Source organism: Canariomyces notabilis (genome assembly GCF_033297395.1).
Source record: "Canariomyces notabilis strain CBS 508.74 unplaced genomic scaffold N656scaffold_23, whole genome shotgun sequence".
Classification (NCBI taxonomy): Eukaryota; Fungi; Ascomycota; class Sordariomycetes; order Sordariales; family Chaetomiaceae; genus Canariomyces; species Canariomyces notabilis.
The window spans coordinates 210,257-231,829 of NW_027041845.1; the positions used below are offsets into that span (position 1 = coordinate 210,257).

The 21,573-nt window shown below is 55.0% G+C and overlaps 6 protein-coding genes across 6 annotated transcripts; 3 read left to right on the plus strand and 3 right to left on the minus strand.

Moving 5' to 3' along the window:
• Positions 1-304: 304 nt before the first annotated feature.
• On the plus strand, positions 305-2,007 carry N656DRAFT_715427 (PTPA-domain-containing protein; the record flags this gene model as incomplete). The annotated part of the gene is made up of 2 exons (XM_064812045.1): positions 305-1,182; positions 1,248-2,007. The coding sequence occupies 2 exons, from the start codon at positions 305-307 to the stop codon at positions 2,005-2,007; spliced, it is 1,638 nt and encodes a 545-aa protein (XP_064667311.1).
• A 104-nt stretch (positions 2,008-2,111) lies between these two features.
• N656DRAFT_317888 (glycoside hydrolase family 92 protein) lies at positions 2,112-5,000 on the minus strand. The gene is made up of 5 exons (XM_064809223.1): positions 4,796-5,000; positions 3,674-4,735; positions 3,501-3,613; positions 3,303-3,455; positions 2,112-3,232 (listed from the first exon to the last, which is right to left on the minus strand). Exons 2-5 carry the CDS (start codon positions 4,642-4,644, stop codon positions 2,217-2,219), a joined length of 2,253 nt encoding a protein of 750 aa, XP_064667312.1. The 5' UTR covers positions 4,645-4,735; positions 4,796-5,000; the 3' UTR covers positions 2,112-2,216.
• A 3,797-nt stretch (positions 5,001-8,797) lies between these two features.
• Positions 8,798-10,573, plus strand: N656DRAFT_318033 (kinase-like protein). The gene is made up of 5 exons (XM_064809224.1): positions 8,798-9,179; positions 9,234-9,556; positions 9,616-9,905; positions 9,992-10,157; positions 10,233-10,573. Exons 1-5 carry the CDS (start codon positions 8,923-8,925, stop codon positions 10,415-10,417), a joined length of 1,221 nt encoding a protein of 406 aa, XP_064667313.1. The 5' UTR covers positions 8,798-8,922; the 3' UTR covers positions 10,418-10,573.
• Positions 10,574-10,729: 156 nt separating this feature from the next.
• N656DRAFT_770758 (uncharacterized protein) lies at positions 10,730-14,306 on the minus strand (the record flags this gene model as incomplete). Its single annotated transcript, XM_064813798.1, has 3 exons — positions 10,730-13,067; positions 13,128-13,763; positions 13,819-14,306. The coding sequence occupies 3 exons, from the start codon at positions 14,304-14,306 to the stop codon at positions 10,730-10,732; spliced, it is 3,462 nt and encodes a 1,153-aa protein (XP_064667314.1).
• Positions 14,307-16,051: 1,745 nt separating this feature from the next.
• N656DRAFT_770759 (polyadenylate binding protein) lies at positions 16,052-18,434 on the plus strand (the record flags this gene model as incomplete). Its single annotated transcript, XM_064813799.1, has 2 exons — positions 16,052-18,228; positions 18,281-18,434. The coding sequence occupies 2 exons, from the start codon at positions 16,052-16,054 to the stop codon at positions 18,432-18,434; spliced, it is 2,331 nt and encodes a 776-aa protein (XP_064667315.1).
• Positions 18,435-19,432: 998 nt separating this feature from the next.
• N656DRAFT_791601 (uncharacterized protein) lies at positions 19,433-21,391 on the minus strand (the record flags this gene model as incomplete). The annotated part of the gene is made up of 3 exons (XM_064816994.1): positions 19,433-20,243; positions 20,312-20,759; positions 20,833-21,391. 3 exons carry the CDS (start codon positions 21,389-21,391, stop codon positions 19,433-19,435), a joined length of 1,818 nt encoding a protein of 605 aa, XP_064667316.1.
• Positions 21,392-21,573: the final 182 nt, after the last annotated feature.

The following is a 21,573-nucleotide window of genomic DNA, read 5'->3' on the forward strand; positions in this document are numbered from 1 at the left end:
AGATACACGAAGAAGGTCAAGGTAAGGTTGACCTTCTAGCTGAAAGGTCTACTCCACAGTGACGACAGCGGGGCAGATCCCCCATCGAAGCAACTATTTTGAACCCCACCCCCGGTGCAACGAACTCTCCTGCCAAACCTCCCGTCCCAACCATAACCTGCACTTCATCCCGATTGCACTGGACAGGAGACTCGACTGCAACCTTGGAAGCGGCTCAAGATAGCACATTACCTGTGGCTAGCCTATATCGCTTCTTGAAAACGTCGCAACAATCTTAATCCTCAGTCGAACCGCTATCGCTCTGATGGACCCCCCGCCAGCCCCAACGGCGACACCAACACCCTCTTCATCCACGCCAACACCGTCTTCCTCCTCCGCCCGCACTCCGTCTCTCCCACAGCTACCCATCCTTTCGTCATCATCCCGCCAAACACACCCCTTCACCACCCCAACGAAACGCATCCACACAGGCGCCGACCTCACTCACTTCCTAACCTCGCTCGCCTACCGCGACATCTGCACCTTCATCCTGCAGCTCAACCGCGCCCTCTGCCCGCGCAAGCTCCCTTCTACCCCTACTACTACCACCACCACCACTGCCACCCCCGGCGCCACCTCAACATCACAACTACCGCCACCGCCAGTATCTTCCACCCTCAACACCAACCCGCGAATCAAATCCCAGTCCCAGACCCATGTCCAGTCCTTCCCCCTCGACGCACCCCGCCCAGCCGACCCCCTCGCCGTCATCCGCCTCAGAGAAATCCTCGCCCAAGTTGAGGGGCTGATTGACCTGGCGCCACCCGAGGCCGGACCGCGGCGGTTCGGGAACGTGGCCTTTCGGCGGTGGTATGGGCTGCTTGAGGAACGGGTGGCTGGGGGGTTGTTGAGGACATGTCTTGTGCCAGTGGATGGCAAGGGGGGTAAAGTGGGTGAGGATGGGAGTGAGGAGGGTGGGGGCGGTGGTGACGAATGGCTTGAGACGGCGGCGGAGGAGCTCAAGGTGTATTTCCTTGGCGGATTTGGCAGTGCGCAGAGGTTGGATTACGGGACGGGGCATGAGCTGAGTTTCTTGGCTTTTCTGGGGGGTTTGTGGAAGTTAGGGGTTTTTTCCCAGCCTGGGAGGGGACAGGAGGAGGATGGGGAGGTGGAGAGGGCGGTGGTGTTGGGGGTTTTCGAGCCGTAAGTTGTCTTTGTGCATATGCGGGAGAAGGTGCTGAGATGAACTGACCCGGTCCCGCAAATAGGTACCTCAGAGTCGTCCGCCGCTTGATCCTCACGTACAACCTCGAACCGGCCGGTTCTCACGGGGTATGGGGCCTTGACGACCACTCGTTCCTACCATACATCTTCGGCTCGGCCCAGCTCACCCGGCCCATCACAGACTCCGAGCCTATGCCGTTGGAAGGCTCTGCCCCCGGTGCCCCGAAGCCCGCTGACGTGGCCAAGCCCGCTTCGGTCGACCTCCACCGCGAATCCAACATGTACTTCTCCGCCATTGGCTTCATCAATGATGTCAAGAAGGGCCCATTTTGGGAGCACAGCCCGATTCTGTATGACATTTCGGGCATCAAGGACGGATGGGGCAAGATCAACAAGGGCATGATCAAGATGTTCAACGCCGAAGTGCTCGCCAAGTTTCCCGTAGTGCAACACTTTCCGTTCGGGTCGCTATTCTCGTGGGACGTGGACCCAGACGCCCAGGCGCCGGTGCTGTCCATGCATTTGACGGCCACCGCTACGGCAGGTTCTACAGCCGGAACCTCCTCATCTGGTCCGGGAAGTGCGGCATCAAGTGCTGCCGGGTTACCCACTCCCATGCCGACAGGGCCAGGCATCCCGTATTCGAGGGCGCCGTGGGCAGGCGCCGGAAGCTCCGGGCCGACGCCACCAAGGGGAGGCGTCCCGGATACTGGCCCACCTCCGCCAACCGCGTTCCCGCGGGGTGTGCCGGGTCGAGCGAGCAATCAGTTCTCCGTCACGAAGGCGCCGTGGGCAAAGGATTGATTGAGCGGCGTATTCGATGTAGCAGTAGCAGGCCGGGCAAAGGTTGGATTCTACATTTCACTCCAACAGAGATACCCAGTTATTGCAAGATGCAGATTTCACAGAAGGGTAACTCGTGTACCTCGGCCTCTCTCTCTCTCTATACGGAGGTTTCAATCATAATCGGCCACTCCACCCTCTCCATGGCCGCCCCTCTCCATCTCGTGCTCTCACTCAACTGGATAACTGGGCGGCAGATCATCGTCCCCAGTCCCCCAGTCGCCTTCCTCCTCTCCAACGGTAAACTCCAGTATCCCTCCCTTGAGGAAAAACTCGTGGGTGATCCAATTCTTGGTATACACCCTGCCATTGAGCTTGGCGCCGGTAATATACATCCTCTTTCCAGCGGGATCAAAATTGACCGTCCTGATCACGGCCCACCTACCCTTTTCCTTGGCCTTGATCCTCACCTCACGGAAAAAGGGCGGGATGAGAAGGTAGACGTCCTGGCCGGCGACGGGGAAGAAGCCCATCATGGCGAAGGCGCTGAAGGCGCCCATAGCGCAATCATCATTGCCGGGGATGCCATTGACGGTGGCGTTGAAGAGGCTCGGGATGTAGCGGCGCGCGAACTCGCTGCTCACGCCGGGACGGCCCGCGTAATGGAATTGAAACACGGTCAGGAAGCCTTGCTCGTTGCCCATGTAGGCGATGCCGCTCTCGTGGAAGTAGCGAAGCCGCGCGACGAAGGCCTCACGCCCGCCCATCAGCCCGATCAGCGTCGCCATGTCCTGCGGCGCGAAGAAGCTGTACAGCCAGGGACTGCCCTCGTATGTGTCCAGCCCCGTGTCGTAGTAGCACGAGTGCTGCTCGTGGATAGGGGAGCAGGCCCGCGTGTTTTGGTAGCGGAAGGTACCGTTAAGCAGACGCGGCTGCATGAAGCCTTTGAAGGAAGTCTGCGTCACGTCGCCGGATGAGTCGCGGTAGATGTCGCGCTGGTCCGGGTTCCAGTAGTTGCGCCAGTTGCCGCCGCGCCGCCGGTACTTGGATGCGTCGGCCGCGTGTCCGAGGCCCGAGGCCAGGAGGGAAATGCAAAAGTCGTCGTAGGCGTACTCGACGCCGCGGCTGATGCTGCGGCTTGATGGCCCGGTGCCGTTCTTGTCGATGTCATTCCAGGGGATGAAGCCGTGAGAGTGCCAGCTCACCAGGTTGCCGCGCCCTTCGAGACCCCAGTTGGGTGGTTCGACTGAAGCTCGTTAGAATTCCACCGCTCGTACTACGAGATGGCAAAGGAATGAACAAGGGCTCGGGCTCACCCTCTGCATCAGAGATCACGGCCTCATAAGCCGTGTTCCAGTCAATGCCCTCTCTAAGGTCCTTGGTGAATGCATCGGCAATCACCACGTCGGCGTTGGATCCTCCCTGGGTGAATCCCTTGCAGAAACTCATGCGGCAGTCCGGCAGTTTCCCTAGCAACTGTCAGCGATGTCTCTATATAGTCAAAAATCATATACCTTCGTGTTTGTAGATGTCGATCAAAGCCCGCACCATGTCGGTCTGGGCAACAGGGTCGATAATGGTCAGTAGCGGATGCTGTGCCCGGAAGGAATCCCAGATGCAGTAGAATCTGTGGGCTAGGTCAGCAAATAAAGACTACGAGGTGCTCAGACAACCACATGAAACATACGAGTCAAAATACGGCTCGGTCGAATTCCACAGCGGATTCTCCCCGGTATAATTCTGGGGGGACAGCAAAGTGCGGTACAATCCTGACCAGAAGGTCGTCTGCAGCTCCTCACTCGTCCCCTCATGGTCAATCTCAATCACGGACAACTTCTTGCGCCACGCCTTCCTGGCATCGCTCTCGACCCTTTCAAAGTGGAAGTCGACAATCTCGGCCTCGGCATTCTTGCACGCCTTATCCACGTTGATAAAGGACATGCCGACCCTGGCCAGGATCGAGTTCTTTTCCGGTTTCTCGAACTGGATCCAGGCACCCGCAGAACCGTGCGGAATGGAATAGTCGGACCCGAGGCCGTCAAGCCATTTCGGCTCCTCGGTTGCTTTGTTGGTCTTGAAGGTGCCCGTCTTGCGGATGGTAGCGCCGGTGAAGTCGGCGCAGAAAAACGCCTGGTAGCTACCCGAGCCAAAGGACGGGGCGTATCGCCCTTCGCCAATGATGCGTCCCGAGTCCTCGTAGACCTGAATGCCCCCGATGCTGCGGCTGTTCATCAGGTCGATCAGGTCCACCAGAATAAGGGGCGAATACGGCACGTTGTGCTGCGGGGGTTCTTCGTCCGTGGTGTGTACCGTCACGGTATCGCTGCCGTCAAAGGTGAAGCGGTACAGGGCGGCATGCGCGGTCGTGGTCATCTCGGCTTGCACCGTGTTGGTCAGGTTGATGCGGAAGTATCCCGGAGCGGCAAAGACCGACCCTGGGACGCGGTTCGTCGGCCTCTGCATGACCGAGTACGCACACTTGGAGAAGTCGTCGTCGGGACATCCCGGGTGGACGAACAAGGGGAAGTTTCCGAGCGATGGCTGACCGCCGGTGCCCGAGTCGTGCATGTGGGAGAAGCCGGTAATGGGCGCCTTGTCCCACACGAAACCGGCGGCGTTTTCAGCCGCGCTGTTGGTGTCGGCGACGGCCTTGGCCATACCTCCACGGGACGTCAACCGGGGGGATGTGATAAGGGGGTTATGAGCTGGGTCTTACCGTATGGCAATGTAGCGCCGGGAAAGACATGGCCTGTTTAGAATTGAGCATGAGAACTGTCGTTCAAACAACATGTTTGAACAAGAAACGCACCTCCGTTTGCTGTCCCGATCAGGGGATCAACAAACTCCAGCACATCGTAGTTCGGCCCGCGATGGCCAAACGGAAGAGAGAGCGTAGTCCCACTCGCTATATCGAACTTTCGGAGGAAGAATATGAGGCCGACGCAGACCAGAGCGAATACCAAGACTCGGCTCCTCCGAGGCACACTGAGGTGTACCGGAACCGCCATTGAGGCCTTGCGGTACGGCGAAGCTTCAGGCCTCATGTCGTCCGGTTCTCCCTCGACCCAAGCGGACCGTCAATGTAGGGTCTCCGGCTTCTGAGAGTGACAGTTGTGCTTTCTCATGCTATTGCTGTTCCAGCAGCGGCATTGTGTAATGATATTCCTGCATCAGACATCCGGGTATCCTGAACGACGGCTCCGTGAGACTCAAGTCATCATCATCCAAGGGCCCAAATCTCACTTAGCCCATGGTTGCGAGGTTCAGTTTTAGAAAAGGCCAACATCAAGTTGGGGATCAATATTCTTGGCTATTTGAGTGCCAAGCCAATACTTGGTAGCGCCCAGGGGTTGCATTCCGGGACACGGTACGGAGGTAAAGGGGCCCTAGCAGTACCCCACACTGTCCCGGGACAGGGACTTGGAGAACCGATTGGAGTTGAAGCCGTTTCTCTCATCAGAGCTCTCATCATTAGGCGTGCCGTTTCCGGCTGAATGAGACGGCTTCATTGCGCCTTGAGATCCCTCTGGCCTTGGGTCGTTGTTGACGAGAGGTACTGTAGGTGACTCGGAGTTGATGAGAATAGGGAAAAGAGAAATGAAATGGGGTTAATGGGTAGACATCGCTGAAAATGGAAACCCACTTGGAAAAGAAGAAACCGGAGCACTGATCATTGATGCATGAGCCGGTGCAGTAGGAAATTGAGTTTTGCTTTCCCTTTTCAAGTCGGATTTGACCAACTTCAATTCTGTGAGGAAACTACTACCGCCGGCCTTAGATGTTCGTGCCGTGGACCTGTCTGTCACCTAAGCGCTTTTGACGACTTGACAGAATGGTAAGTCATACCATGAAAGGTTGGAACTTGGAAAATACATGGCTGGGTCGGTGGGAGCGACAAGCTGGCACATACCCGACCAGTGCTCATTACTGTCAATGTGTACATACATACATGATAAGGACAGCGAGGTAGCAACCTCAACCCTTCAGCCGCGCTACGTGTCCACGACCACAGTACAAAGTACCCGGCCGGATCCCGCTCTCAGGGCTCGACCGGGTATTTTTGTCAAGACTACCGGCAGTAGACACTGTCGTTGAGCAATGACAACCGACTCGACCCATCGTGACCACCAGACGATAATCAACATGAATGTACTTGGACTCTTGGCGTATACCACAAGGCACAAGCTTCCCTCGGCCTTCAGGTCTCCTCCGTTCTCGCCGTCCCTCGTTCATTAGATGCCTATCTTACTTTAGTAGTACTAGCAATCTCTCAGAATAGCAGCCGACGTACCTTACTAATACAGCTCTCATTCACATACATACATGCTTTTAACTGGGACGTAAGAGAATGAGTCTATTCCTTCTAGATAACTTTCAAGTCGAGTCCTTCATTCTAAAGTAGTAGGCACCTAGACAGTTCTTTCATACCTAGAAATGAGTGATCAGTGACTATCTAGAATTGTTACTTAAGTGTCACGAATTAACCAACAGCAGGCCGCATGGCGGAAGACTACATGCGGGGCGCAGGGAGCCCCGAGCCAATCATTTAGGAACATCAGGCAGACCAATCAAGGCAAGGCTGAAGTGCTATGACGCCAAGACAGGCGAGCGCCTCGCAGCATGCAAAATGCTCGAGGTGATTGAAGATATAGCACGACGAGCAGGCAAGTGCTCGAGGGTGCTCGGGACACGAGCACATGCGATCAACAGAACCGTACATAGTATATAGTCATTCTTTAGGGAGGACCTTCAGAAGGTTCTCCAGTAAGCAATGCAAGCAGTTGTCTATACTACTGTGTGAACACTTGCTTGTGTCAACTGTTGTAAACCCCTTTGGCTCTACCGAACCTCACCCCGTTGTTACGAACCTTCAGTCTGAGGAGTCCCTTTCAGTGGTTAGGGGACCGAGATTCGTCACAAGTAAGCAATGCAAGCAGTTGTCTTTACTACTGTGTGAACACTTGCTTGTGCACTTGTTGTAGACCCTTTGGCTCTACCGAACCTCACCCCGTTCAAGTCAACCTTCAGTCTGAGGAGTCCCTTTCAGTGGTAGGGGACCGAGATTCGTCACAAAAAGACTATATACTTACAATTTGAACGGCTTATATAGACTAAGCTACTTACCAGCAATAGTAGCTCTCAACAACAATACAAGGTCCAATAACTCCTTATAAGTTTGTAAAGATAAGTGGCTCATCCTTTTGAGCCTTGCTATATTCTGTATTTATCCCTGGCCTGGTACGTTGAGCGGCTTATGAACGGTTCAAGCCCCGTGGGCTGTATATGAACCGCTTACGGTACCCAGCCATACTCCCTTAAGTACCGGGGCCTGTCACATCGTAAACGCCGTCCAAAACTCCAGTGAAGAGAAAGCGAACGTGTTCATTGAAATAGTGAAGCCTCTCATCGCCCGTTATAATCCTATCTCATTTAGTAGGACTAGGCACAACGTGGACACAACTCGGTGCCCTCTGTTCTGACCACACTATCCACTTCGACGGGCGGTTAGACCTTACAAGTCTGACCCAACTGTGGTGTTTGAGGCCATTTGACAACTGGAAACAAAACAGATATCTAGAATCCATTCCATCTCACGCTGTAGCTGATTCAGAGACCCTGCTCTCCCCGTCAACTGGCAGTGTCTGTGACAGTCAAGGACGTCTTGACCATGTAGCCTCTGACTATGTATCTTGCTGGCCTGCAAACTGTCCTAGATCCGATGCCTACATTAAGTCGGCGTTTCAGTGCCGGTTGCTGTCCAGCTTCTGGACCTTCGAAGCTAGAGTAAGGCTCATGGACTATCTTATTTGAGAAGTTGAATTACAACTTCAAGTTAAAGTTCACGTCCCGTTGGTTTTTCCTAGCTACTATGTCTCAGAGCAACCAAGGAAATATCAACCGGAACCGAGTAGTACGGTTCCTCGGCTTCAGACGCGATGACTTGCCGCCCGATTGGAAAAGGGGGTTGGATAAGTTCACGGAGCCTGGAGGAAGCGCCGAACAAGTGAGTACCTATTTAAATACCTATCAACAATCCCTGATCAACGTTGATGATAGCTGCCCTGTTCTCAGCGACCTGGCAGTTCTTTCGGCGCAGCGGGGGTACTTCTTCGGGCGCTTAACCTGAACGTTTGCTATAACTTATAAGTTGTGAGGATCGAACATTGCTGATCAGTGATCACCTTGATAGAAGCTCGGCCCGATAGAGGAAGTTTGCATCAGGTGCGGTAAACTGTTAGTCGAGTGGAAGAAGGGCACACCACGAGCTAACGGGTTCAAGGTCGAAAAACGGTAACCCTATTCACTACTCCCAATTCAACCCTCTGGACAAAGAGAAGGTCATCAGCGTCAGGATTGTGGGAGCCAAAGCTACCAAGACCTGCCATATCTATGGAGACGGGACAGGGACGACCAGAATGGGCGACAACAGGTGCTGAGGAGACTGAGCTCTAGCCTCTCAGTGTCTGGGGGCAAGTTTGAGTCGACACCTGAGGAAGTCAGCTGCTTACATTGTGCGATGCTTTTTGAATTCGCCCGATTTCATCTGCCCATTTACACAACTGGCTCGCCACGCAAGTAGTAACCACCTGGCAAGTAGGTAGGTAGCACTTGCCTGGCTTAGCTAGTCCGCGAAACTCAACAAAAACGATACGTACCTCGTTACCCTTGGTTGTTCCCAACATCATGCATGCCACCTGGAAATCTGGGATGGTAACCGCTGTTGCCAGCAAGCCGACACTGTCATAGAAAACTTCTAACTGCAACTCAAGTTGGTTCCATCTGGTTTTGGATATCCTGGTTTACTTGGAGCGATTGCCTACTTAAACCTGTGACCTCCTAATGGAATCACCTCACCGATCTACCACAGCTTCCCGTCAGTCGCTCATCGGCAACTAGAAACGTTAATCTCGTGCCGCAAGGCCACCAGTTTTCGAAATGGAGTTTCTCTTCAAATGGCTAAGAAAACTGAGGAAACTGATACGCAGAGCGCCGCTCAGTCCTTTGCAGTTTCAAACAACGGGTTTCGAGACGGTCCCCGATTGCTACTTCCTCGAGGAAGAGCAGTTTGACGAGTTCAAAGAGGGCCTGTACTACCCAGTGAACATCGGTGATGTATACGATTCCAAATACCAGGTATTAGGCAAGCTAGGGTTTGGAACGACGTCCACTGTGTGGTTGGCCCGCAATCTACAGTAACCATGCCTTCCGATCAAACAGATTACGTGCATTGCTAATTCTCAGCGCAGCAATCGTGATTATGTTGCACTGAAGGTCTACACGCGGAATTGGGATGCTCGAAGGGAAATAGAGAACTACGACCTTATAGGCAAAGCTAACCCTTCTCATCGGGGCTACCGCCTCGTACGAAAGGCCTTGGATAGCTTTGTCCTCCATCGCGACGGCGGCGACTATACCTGCCTTGTCCTGAAGCCATTGTGGGACAGCTGGAAGGACCTCGTCCTCCGCAACCCAGTTCACCGATTCCCCCTGGAGCTGCTGAAGGCTGGTCTTTACGAACTCCTCTTGGCTCTTGACTATCTTCACTCGGAGTGCAAGCTCGTTCATACAGGTAGAGATCTAGCGTTTCCTTTCCACCATCAACATGGAACACCCTTTAACCGGCTACAGATATCAAGATGGACAATATCCTATCAGAGCTAGTCGACAAGAACGTCATGAAACTCTTCACGAAGGCCGAAATTGAATTCCCGTCACCACGCAAATTTGTCAACGGCGCCCCGATATTCATGTCCCAACGCTTCGAGAGACCAAGGAAGATGGGCCACGTTGTTTTGAGCGATTTCGGTTCCGCTGTCCGGGGAGATCAAAACCAAGACAATGATGCACAGCCCAACGTCTACAGATCGCCAGAGGTCATGCTGGATATGGAATGGAGCTATCCAGTGGATATCTGGAATGTCGGTGCCATGGTGTGTCAATAGAACCCCCGTTTCCTTTCTGGCCCTAGAAGACCTTCGGCTACTAACGTGCCGTACCATGCCAGATCTGGGACGTTTTCGAGGGAAAGCACCTGTTCTACGGCATCGATCCACTGATGGATACGTACACAACCAGGGCACATCTCGCCGAAGTGATTGGCATGCTTGGACTGCCGCCGCTTGACTTGATCCAGCGAGGCCGGAGGGGTAAAGAATTCTTCACAGAAGACGGTAAGAGAGATTACCAAGTTCCTTTCCCATCCCGGATGGCTTTGCGAAAACCTACTAACCACTTCCATCACACAGGACAATGGAAACAGACGGACATCCCAATACCCCAAGACAGAAGCTTGGAGAGTGTTGAAGAACTTCTAGAGGGCGAGAGTAAAGAAAAGTTCCTGGCTTTCGTAAGGGGAATGCTGCAGTGGCGCCCAGAAGACCGGAAGACGGCGAAAGAACTGCTCCAAGATCCGTGGTTGACGAGCTTTTAGCGGCTTCAAAGTCTGCAGGACTACTCGATAAGGAGGTAAATGCACGAATAGAGAAGATAAGGTTAGAGACACGCTGCTGTGACGGTTGACTCGATTTCTTTATGGTTGGACTTGGTCACTTCGCCCTCAACCCTGGCAGAGGAGGGTAAGAGTACCCATTAGATTTAGCGAACGGATACCAAACACGGAGGAAGGGATTCCATGCCAGTACGCTTTTACAGAGTATCAATTTCAACTGCGTTATGTACGATGTAGACTCAGTCATGCGCTTGTCATGTCCCATAAACACCCATTTCCGAATCTTCCCCCCTTTTAACTCAAATCAAACCCAGCCCCGCTGTGAACCGCGTACATCAGCTTGCTCTTCAGCACCGCCGCGCTCTTGTACTGTGGCAGCTTCAGCAGATTCACGCATGTGCTCGCGCTGGGCAGCCGCTCCTGATCCGTGCCCCCATCCCTGATGCTGAACGGCGGCCAGAGCTGGCTGAAGCCCAAGAGCGGCCCGCGCGGGGTGCTCGTGACGTACTTGAGCACGTCGCGGCGCTCGTGGTCTTCGAGGCCACGCATCACCTCCCAGAAGTACTGGATGGTCGGGTGCTCGAGGCCGTCGTCGCCAATGGCGTAGACGCCGCTGTAGGCCGTGTGCCGGCGCAGGTCCTCGACGTCAATCTCGGAGCTGTCGCCGCCCACCAGCCGCTGCAGCTCGTTCTGGTTGAACATGCTCAGCCACGCCGGGTCGATGATCATGCCCAGGCCGCGGAGGAAGGCGCGTGTCTGCGCGTATGGCTGCACCACGAGCCGGTGCCGCGCTACGTAGCTGATGTAGAGCGGGCGGTTCTCGTTGGTCACGGCGATGTTCTCGCCGTTGGGCATGAGGGCACGCGTCACGGTGCGGACTGGCTCGTTCGGCAGCGATACTTGGTCCGTGATGGTAAAGTCCAGCGACAGGTCGCTGACGTCGGGATAGTTTTTCAACGAGAGCATTCCCTGGTACAGCTCCTCGTCTAACTCGCGGAGGTCGTTGATGTTCCCACGGTAGGTATCTGCCCCGGCTGAGGCCCACTTCAGCAGGAAGAAGCCTGCAAAGGCAATATCGATGAGAATCCCCTCATATAAACACTTTCCAATGACCCGCCCAAGGAACTCGTATTGCCGCAGCAGATCGGCAATCGTCTCCCGCCAAAGCTCTGAGCCCTCGGGAATCTGGGCTTCGCGGAGCGCATTCTTTTGTTGATCCACGGCCCATGGATTTGGGTAGTACGCGTTCTTGTTGTTTGCGATGAAGAGCTTTTGGTCCTGTGTAAACGCTTCCGTGGTGACGCTGGTAAGAAACTCTTTTGTCACACCTCCTCCATCTATGCCAGCTTCCTCCATTCCAAACTCGTCAACAAACGTGATCTGTATCGGCTCTTTGAACCCTTCCCGGAGGTCCCAGAACGCGTCCATAGCATCTGAGAATAGTCGCCCTCTCGTTATCCGCGCCTTATGCCGACTGAGAACGTCCAGCGACTGATGACCATGCTCGTTGACCAGCCACAATCTCCATCTGTCGGGATCCAGATTCCCGCCTCTTCTGCGGAGTTTATCAAGGTGAACGAACTGTCTAAATATTTGGACACGCATGTTGAAAGGGATAATGAATGGCATGTTTCGCAAGATTTCGAGCTTAGGGGCGGTGGCCGCCCTGATCTTTGCTCTAGCGGCCCGTTTGCGCAACACCCTAATCTTTTCCATTTGCGCTTGCCGGGACCGCCTCTGCCCTTCGAAAGTGAAATTCATGGGCCCATCTACGTCCGACCCGTCTTCTTCCTCCTCGTCTCCGGATTCGGAGAGCTCATGTTGCCTCTCGTCTTCAAGGGCAACAGCGGATAAGAACCCCTTCATGTCGAATTTTGACGTCATGAGCCAGTGGTCTTGTGGTAGGAACTGGCGTCGAGAATCACGGTCGTAAATCATCCTCAACGCTGTGGAAATGAGGTTTCTGAATGAGTCAAAGCCCACACCAGCGGTGAGGACGAATGGCTGCGCAGTCGAGACCTGGCTACCACTAGCATGGCTTTTCTCCCATGAGGAGAATGCCAGTAATCCATCAGCGGCATTCGATATATCGCCGTGACCCGTAGCCGACCCTAGCAGCTCGGCGGCATGGTAGTATAGAGTGAAACCGAGGTGCTTGAGGAACAGGGTAAGGCGCTTCAGGTCGTTGAGGCGGAGGCAGCTTGCGCGCAGCCGTGAGCCCGGATCACTTAGACCTGCGGCAGAACTTAAGCCATAGAAGAAATCATCGTCATCCGTCAGCCGGAGGATAAAGACATAGAGCTCAAGGAAAAGGAGAATTGTACGCCATTCCCGGTGCCATGGAGAATTAGCCTCCGATTCAGCGGCAAAGCCTGAAGGGGGTCTATTTCCGAGGATTTCGAGTGCAGCGTCGGCATCGGAGACGATTCTGGAAAAGATGCTGGTCCGGTTCAACGCATCCCAGAAGAATATAATAGCAGGGCGGGCGCCAACACTAGTAGAAACATCTGCATGGTACAAACGCATCCAGATGTCTTCGCCCAGGGCCGGGAAGCAATACACTAACGTGAGAATGTAGCCAGCCAGGTAGCTAGCGTCTTCCCACTCTGAGCTCGTTTTATCCCCGTGTTCCCTAAGTGTTGTCAGCATCATTGTGCAGGAAGTAGCTCGTGTGGCACTCTGGGGTTCTTACACTGTGAGCGTTTCGAGGAGACCAAAGATCTCATCCCGGTCAGTAAGCGAGGCGATCTTGTCCGAGACGTATGGGGGAAATGCCTGCTCTGGAGTGCCCGCGTCCCCGTCCTCGCCAGAGTCTCTTCCTTCAGACGCAAACCCCGCCCGGATCTGATGCGAGAGCGCTGAAACGAGGGAATACAATACCCTGAGAGAACGAGAACGCGAGACCCGTTGCTTTGTCGTTTTTGCCAGGACAATAAAGTGGGCTAGAAGCCACATGAGATTCGCCTGCGACCGAGGCGTTTGGGACTCTGAGGAGAATGTGGCAAGGATGGAATCGGCCAGACGATCGATGTCTATGTCGGCCGCGAAGGAGTCCACGTTGGACTCGAACAAGTACACATCAGGCTCGGTCAGGAAAGAGAAGGCAAACTCGTGATATCCGTTGGCTGCGACAAGCGGCGCACACACAGCACAGCGGATGAGGTCCAGCAAAGGGGATGCGGGCCCCACGGCGCGGCAATATCTACCAAGCATCCTGTAATACCGTCCCAAATCGGACTGTAGCGATTCTGGTCTTGCTCTTAAGATCTCAACGAGGGTCTCTAACAGTATCCGAGTCTCTGAAGCCGTAGCACCAAAGTCGAGAGTCCTGTTTTATCCATAAGTCAGCATACGGAAAGCCAAGGAAAAGCAGGGGTTCCTACCTCTCAAGAGCAGCAACCACGATACCGGCTAGCTTGGTCAGCCGAGGCAGCGGTATCGCTCCCGAGGCAAAAGCGGAAAACCTCGTCTGAAGAAGGTCAGTCAAGAGGAGGACAAGCCGTCGGTTGTCGTCCGGACTGGAGGCCTGATAGACGCTTAACACCAGCGGCGTTCCTTCGACCGTCCTCTGCGCAGCGTCAACCGGCCCTTTCTCGCTGTATAGCCGGTCGAAAGCCTGGCGACGCTCGGCCCGCAGGACCCGTCGTATCCGGTGACCCCTCCATAACCTCTGGATGCGCTGTGCAGCCTTCAACCGTTCCCTCTCTTGGTGTCTCTGCTGCCGCTCAGCCTGGGCATGCGCCACCGTCTTGGAAGCTCCAACAGCCGAGCTGGGTGCCCATGACGTGCTGGTAAATGGATTCGTTGTCTTTTGCCCGCTGAGATTGACGTTCCGCGCCTTGCGCGAGCTTCCTGTGAAGGTTGGAAACATGACGTCTGCAACGAGGTGTCGGGCCCGACGGGTTTAGACCGTTTAGTGAGTCGGCGGGGTGCCCAACACCGAAGAGGGGCAGGAGGAAGACGGGAAGCAGTTAGAATCTTATTGCAAGTTGATGCCACCAAACTTGGGATCTAGGTACGGAGTTCGGGCGGATGCACTGATAGAAGTTGCCTCAGATGGTCAGATATAATTCAGGTGGTGTTCTGTTGAGAAGGGACCAGATGATTGATACCTTGATAGCAGCCACTACAGCAACTCAGCGTTCCAGAAAGTTCAGTGCTCCCACCGCTTCAAGATCCCCTCGGCGCAACTAGGGGTTCAACACGCACAAGCACTAGAGGTACTATAGAAGCAAACAGAAAGAAAATTATAATTATGAACAACTTGGAGACCAAACAGGTAGGTATATTATGACCTTATTCGGACCAGCTTCTTGAAGACGTCAGCCAGCGGCCTCAAACAGTTGACGAGCGTTGCCCAGGCCTGTCGCCTGACGCTAGTGTAGGTGCTACGACAGGCGTAGCTACACAGCCTAGGTGGGCAAGTGGGCTGCAGTGATAACGATAAGAAACCCCGCCACATCTGCCTCTCGAGACAGTCCTTCCGCCAGTGGCAGTGGCGTTGTTTGACAATAAGAACCCAATAGAATAATAATTCTCCTATTACAAATCCCACAACTTATCACCACAACTTGTCACCTGCCTCTGGAGGAAGTCATGAGGAAGTCCCGCATAGCTTTGCCTTTTATGACAACTGATCAAGCGGCAGGTCTTCCCGTACCGTCAGGTGAAGATACCATATGATACCGCATACCACATCGTTGACATACTGTGGTATAACTATGTAGCACGCTTGTATGCAGCAAAGAGGTAAAAGTGTAGGCAGCGGCGTATTCATTCCAGTCACACCCAAAAACGGGAGCTCTTTGTAACCTCAAGCGGGCTTTCTATCAAAGAACATGGAGTCCACCACCTTGGAAGAATATGTTAAAAAGTTTTGTCTAGTCATGCATGTGGCAGTCCAGGTCCAGTGCACCAAACTCGGTTACTACGATAATCGCGATTGAATGGTTGCAGTCAAAGTGGCAGCAGAATGTCAAAAAATTTCTGTTTCTGCAGGTGGCATCTTGCCCTCTCCTCCCCTTCCATCAAACGATCAAAAAACTCTTTATCCCAGGATTCTTTCCAAAAACCCAGAAAGAAGTCAGATCAGTTCGACAACCACAGTCTTTGGTTTCTGTTCTCATCTACTTCTTTTCTGCGACCCCTCTAAATTTCACCAAAAAAATTTGAAAACCAAAAAAAGAATCCCAGTACCTAACGACCTACAACCTATCAATCCTCCGGCAGGAGACGGAAAAAAATCAAAAAATCAAAAAAGTAAAGCCTACTTTCCCCTCCCCTCCGACTTTCGCATCTCTTGGAAGACAGAATTCCTTCGTCGTTCCGATCGAGCCTCGCTTCCATCAAGAAAGAAACTCGGCCGAGCTTGACCTGATTTCGTTTCTTTGTCTTGTGTGTACCGCTGCTCGTTTGCGTGCGGTATTCTCCCCGCCCTTCATCGCGCACCAAGACGTTTTCTGTCCAGGCGTTCGACCAGCAGTACGTGAGGTGTCAATTGAGCAGCTCCTCATCGCCGCGACCACGGACACACGACGCTGTTGCTACAAGTCGCTGCTTGGTGGTTTCAAGGACATAAAACTGACGTCAATTTCAATCACAGACCTCATTACCAAAATGGCTGCTCCTGTTGCCCCCGGCGCTGTCGACCAGCTTGCCGCTGATCTCGGCAACACCAGCCTCAACGGCGGCGACAACCGCAATGCCCCCGCGATCAACACCAACGTCGCTGGTGGTGAATACCATAGCGAGGACCCCGATACCGCGGGCCCTACGCCCAACTCGGCCGCCCCCCACCCCCAGTCGTCGGCATCCCTCTACGTGGGTGAGCTGGACCCGTCTGTGACTGAGGCTATGCTCTTTGAGCTCTTTTCCCAGATTGGCTCTGTCGCGTCGATCCGTGTCTGCCGCGATGCTGTCACCCGTCGCTCTCTCGGTTATGCCTATGTCAACTACAACTCGACTGCTGATGGCGAGAAAGCGCTTGAGGAGCTTAACTACACCCTAATCAAGAATCGCCCTTGCCGCATCATGTGGTCTCAGCGCGATCCCGCTCTCCGCAAGACCGGCCAGGGTAACGTCTTCATCAAGAACCTCGATGTTGCCATTGACAACAAGGCCCTCCACGACACGTTTGCTGCTTTCGGTAACATCTTGAGCTGCAAGGTCGCTCAGGACGAAAACGGCAACTCCAAGGGCTACGGCTTTGTGCACTACGAGACCGACGAGGCCGCCGCCCAGGCCATCAAGCACGTCAACGGCATGCTTCTGAACGAAAAGAAGGTCTATGTTGGATATCATATCCCCAAGAAGGATCGCCAGAGCAAGTTTGAGGAGATGAAGGCCAATTTCACCAACGTCTACGTCAAGAATATCAATCTTGAGGTTACCGATGATGAATTTCGCGAGCTGTTCGAGAAGTACGGTGAGGTCACCTCTTCATCCCTCGCCCGCGATGCCGAGGGCAAGAGCCGCGGTTTTGGCTTCGTCAACTTCACTACCCACGCCAGCGCCGCGAAGGCTGTTGAGGAACTCAACGGCAAGGACTTCCGTGGCCAAGATCTCTACGTCGGCCGCGCCCAGAAGAAGCACGAGCGCGAAGAGGAGCTCCGGAAGTCTTACGAGGCTGCTCGCCTTGAGAAAGCTAACAAATACCAAGGCGTCAACTTGTACATCAAGAATCTGGACGATGAGGTTGACGACGACAAGCTGCGTCAAATGTTCGCCGAGTTTGGCCCCATTACCTCCGCCAAGGTGATGCGTGATGCCGTTCCCGAGCCCTCCAGCGACGGCGATAAGGAGGGTAAGGACAAGGAGAATAAGAAGGAGGGCAATGAGAAGGAGGATGAGGGTGAGACTGGCGAAAAGAAGTCGGAGGGAAAGTCCGGGCGGAGACTGGGCAAGAGCAAGGGCTTTGGCTTCGTGTGCTTCAGCAACCCGGATGACGCCACCAAGGCCGTTGCCGAGATGAACCAGCGCATGATCAACGGCAAGCCGCTTTATGTTGCCCTTGCCCAGCGCAAGGATGTCCGCAAGAGCCAGCTCGAGGCCAGTATCCAAGCCCGTAACCAGCTGCGCATGCAGCAGGCTGCCGCTCAGGCCGGCCTGCCCCAGCAGTACATGCAGACGCCGGTCTACTACGCTGCCGGCCAGCAGCCCGGTTTCTTGCCGCCTGCAGGTGGCCGCGGTATGCCCTTCCCTCAGGGTGGCCTTGGCATGCCCCCTGTACAAGGCGGCCGTCCTGGTCAGTTCCCTCCTTATGCTCAGCAGGGAGGCCGTGGCGGCATCCCCCCTCAGCAGATTCCCGCCATGTATCCTCTTGGCCAATTCCCGCCTGGCGCTTACCCTCAGCCGAACAACCCGCAATTCCTCGCCGCCATTCAGCAGGTTCAGCAACAAGCTGCAGCTCTCCAGGGTGGCCGTGGTGGACCTGGCGGACGGGGTATCCCGGCTATGCCCGTTCCTCAGGGTATGGGTGGCCCTGGCCTGCCTGGTTATCCTCCAAATGGTAGACCTCAGAATGGCAACATGCCCGGCCGTGGCGGCCCCAACCGTGCTAGCAACTTCGTGGTTGCTGGTCGCGGCGCGCCGCCTGCCGGCCAACTCGGTGTGCCCGGCGAGCTGAATGCTACTGCACTCCTCCAGTCCCAGCTCGCAAGCACCCAAAATCCGCAGCAGCAAAAGCAGATTCTTGGCGAAAACTTGTTCCCCAAGATTCAGGCCCTCCAGCCTGAGTTGGCTGGCAAGATCACTGGTATGCTCTTGGAAATGGACAACCAGGAGCTCGTCAATCTGTAAGCATCTCTCCATTCCTTGCTTCGTGCAATTGTCGCTGACCAAAACCAGGTTCGAGGACGAGGCAGCTCTCGTTGCGAAGGTCAATGAGGCCATGACCGTCTATGACGAGTACATCAAGTCGCAGCAGCAGCAGGGCCAGGGCCAGGCCGAGGCTGGGGCCGGCGAGGCTAAGAAGGAAGAGAAGCCTGAGGAGAAGGCTTAAACTCCGCTACTTGGGGGGAAAGTCTGCTACAGAATCACGACCTGTGTCTTTTGGAGTGTGGTTTCTTTGCTCGTTTGGGGGTCTCGTCGGTCCGGAAAAGTTTTGATACCAGCTTGACTTGGTAGCAGCACGGTCTATCTGAACTGATGATGCGGGTCGGGGAAGAGTCTGCATCGGATGGATGTGGCTCGTTTCTATTGGAGTCGCGAGGGCTCTCCGACGACGGATTATCACGGCATCATGCTATGGCATCGCTACGTCATGCTCATGTATTGATAGACTCAGTTATGATGGGGAATCTGGTCCTCAGGTTGCGGACGGGGCGGGATGTTATCGGCCGACATGGCGTTTACGGTTGCGGTTCTCAGGACTTGTGCCCGACAGTTCTCCCTCGGGAGGTTCACGAACGGGCTTTGCGCGGCGCAGCACACTTTCCCTGTCGTGATGATCCCAAGAGACCATTACTACGGGATGTCTTTGTCTTAGACAGGACTACGTATGCGTTAGCCTAAACAGCGCACTAGGTAATAGAGAGTTAAAAGTCTTCAGATCAGGTGTGTCTCCACTGCTGTGTAAATCTTGGTAATGTCTTGATGATGGCGGTCGATTTCTGACTCTGCTATTCTGCTATTTGTTTGATTCTACGGGAAAACTACCGTACTTATGACTATGATGTGTCCATGTTCATTCGCGCCGCGGCTCGTGTCAAATGTCAAAACTCCCCCCCGTTAATTCGCAAGCGCCAGCAAAAGCCCTTCTGCACGACCAATGCCCGGGAACTACGTACAGTACAATCCATGTTGCAAGTTGCACTCCCCTCTGTACCTAATGACGCCGCCCGATCGATAATATCCCATAAATCACCCAGCCAAGTATCAAGAACGCCATCAATACGTCCCATAGGCCTGTAGCAGACACAATCAATCCATCGATGACGAATCCCAACATGTACTCCAACCAAGTGTGTACTATTGGTTAGCAAGAAAAACCATGCGGTGTTACCGCCCGACCCGGAACCTCCCAGCCTCCACGGGCTGAGCTTGAACGGTGGCAGCTGGAACGGCACCAGCGGCAACCCTAGCATTCCCGCTACCACTACCACTACCGTAAAGCATCTCAAGGAGCTTGCCCTTTTGGCGGGCGCGGACGCCCTCGAGATAGAGCCCGACGTCCTCGAGGCCACGGATCTGGTCCTCGATGGTTAAAGTGGACGAGTTGACGGATCGTACAAGCGGCGAGACAAGCTTGCGGCGCAAGGCCTCGAGGTTTGCTTTGAGGGCGAGCAGCTTGTGGTTGTGCTCAACGAGGATGCCCTTGTTGCGCACCGTCTTCTCCCGCACGTTTTGCAGCAGCAGGCGGTTGCGCTCGTATTTCGCCACCTCGGAGCCCTTGGTGCCCAGGATGCGCGTCCACAGCGACGAGAGCACCTCGGCGTGCTTCTCGTCTTGCAGCGAGGCCTCCCGCACCACGGTTCGTGCTAGGTTGAGGAACTGGTGGTCGATGGCCTCGAACAGGGCGAAGAGGGCGAGGGAGTGTTGAAGTTCTGAGGCGACGGCCTCTTCGAGCACCGTCAGGAACTCGTTGAAGGTGCGCTGCAGGGCTTGTTTGGTTCGTTGCGGCGTGGAGTAGCCGAACAAGGAGGTGGAGAGGGCGCCGAGACGGGTGGGTTGGCCCGTGGCCGGGTCCTCGAGGATGCCGGCGTTGGAGAGGAGGTTGTGGATGTTGTCAAAGGCGGAGGATAAGGGGAGGGGTGGGAGCTGTTGGACCTGGGACAGCTCGCGGCGGGCCCAGTCCATTACTATCAGGATGCTGCGATCGGGGAGTTAACAAGAGCGGACGGTCAGACATTGCGCAGGCTAAGGGGAGGGAAAATTTACCCGTCAATATCCCCGTCGACATTGGCGAAAAACCTCGTTAGCTCCTCGGCAAGTGTCTTCAGGCTGTCGCTGAGGGCGTCCAGCTCTTTGACGATGATTGGGGCCGCCGTCATGTTGCTGCTGCGCACACTCTCGCCCAAATCCCAAACGGCGACGCCTGTCGCCTGCAGATCGCCTACTTGCTGCAGTCCATTCTCCGAGTAGTAGATCAGGGGTTCGAGCGACCGGGCCACAGCTGCAACCTTAACCAGGTCTGGGACGGGCCGCATCGCTGCGGGCTGCGCGAGCCATCGCACGGCCGCGTAGGAGAGTATGGCAACCATAAACGATAAGAACATGGACGTCCATGAGTGCGTTACGGTGCGGAACCCCTTGCGTATGCAATTGATGGCCATCTCAATTGGCTCAGTTCGGTGTTGGACTTCTGCCCTGACAGCAAATCGAATGTCTGGCAACAGGGGGTTGGGAACAAAGATTAGCAATGAGACAAAGGAGTCGTCGGGCCGATGCTCTTGACCTACAATTCTCTGCAAGCTCCTTTGGTTTGAACTCGGCATCTTTCAGCGCGCTCAAAGCCAGCCGGGCATCCAGGTCTTCTTGTTTAATATTGATTGCTTCATCAATCAAGTGTTGCTGCGCGGGATAGTACTCGGGCTCTGGACTGCGCTCTTTTTCAGGCGACAGGCTGCCAGTCGGCAACCTGGTCCTGATGGCCTGGGCAAGGATCTCGTCACCTTCGTCGGCGCTCTCGTACTCGGGGCTGCTCTCGCGCGAGCGGCGCACGGCATCATCGTACATATCCATCAGGTTGTTGTCCGTCTTTCTCCAGAAGCCGCTGCTGCGGTCGCCGTTGCCGAGGCGCCTCCACGCCGGAGGACTGTAGCCACCGGCGGAAGCTCCCGAGTCCGAAGCGCCCGCCTCGCTCGCCGTGTCGTCGCTCCGGAACCCCGAGTGGGCTGACGGGTACCCGAACGGAAGACGTGGGCTGCCAATCGAGGGCGCGAAGTCGTCCAGTGACGCGTCGAGCTGGTCGAGCTGGTGCTCGGCTTGATCGGTGGCTATCGCTGTCGCTCCCGCCATGGTCGCCCGATCCTCCTCCGCCGCCGGATGTTGCTTTGCCGCTGTTGCTGCCAGCCCGTTTGCTGCTGCAGATTCGGAGCTGTTCTTCTTTGCGCCTCGGCTTCTCCTTCTTTCTCCGCCTGTCGTCGCACTCGCTGCTGTGGTTGCCAAAGAGGCTGTAGGGATACGGATAATCGGCGAGC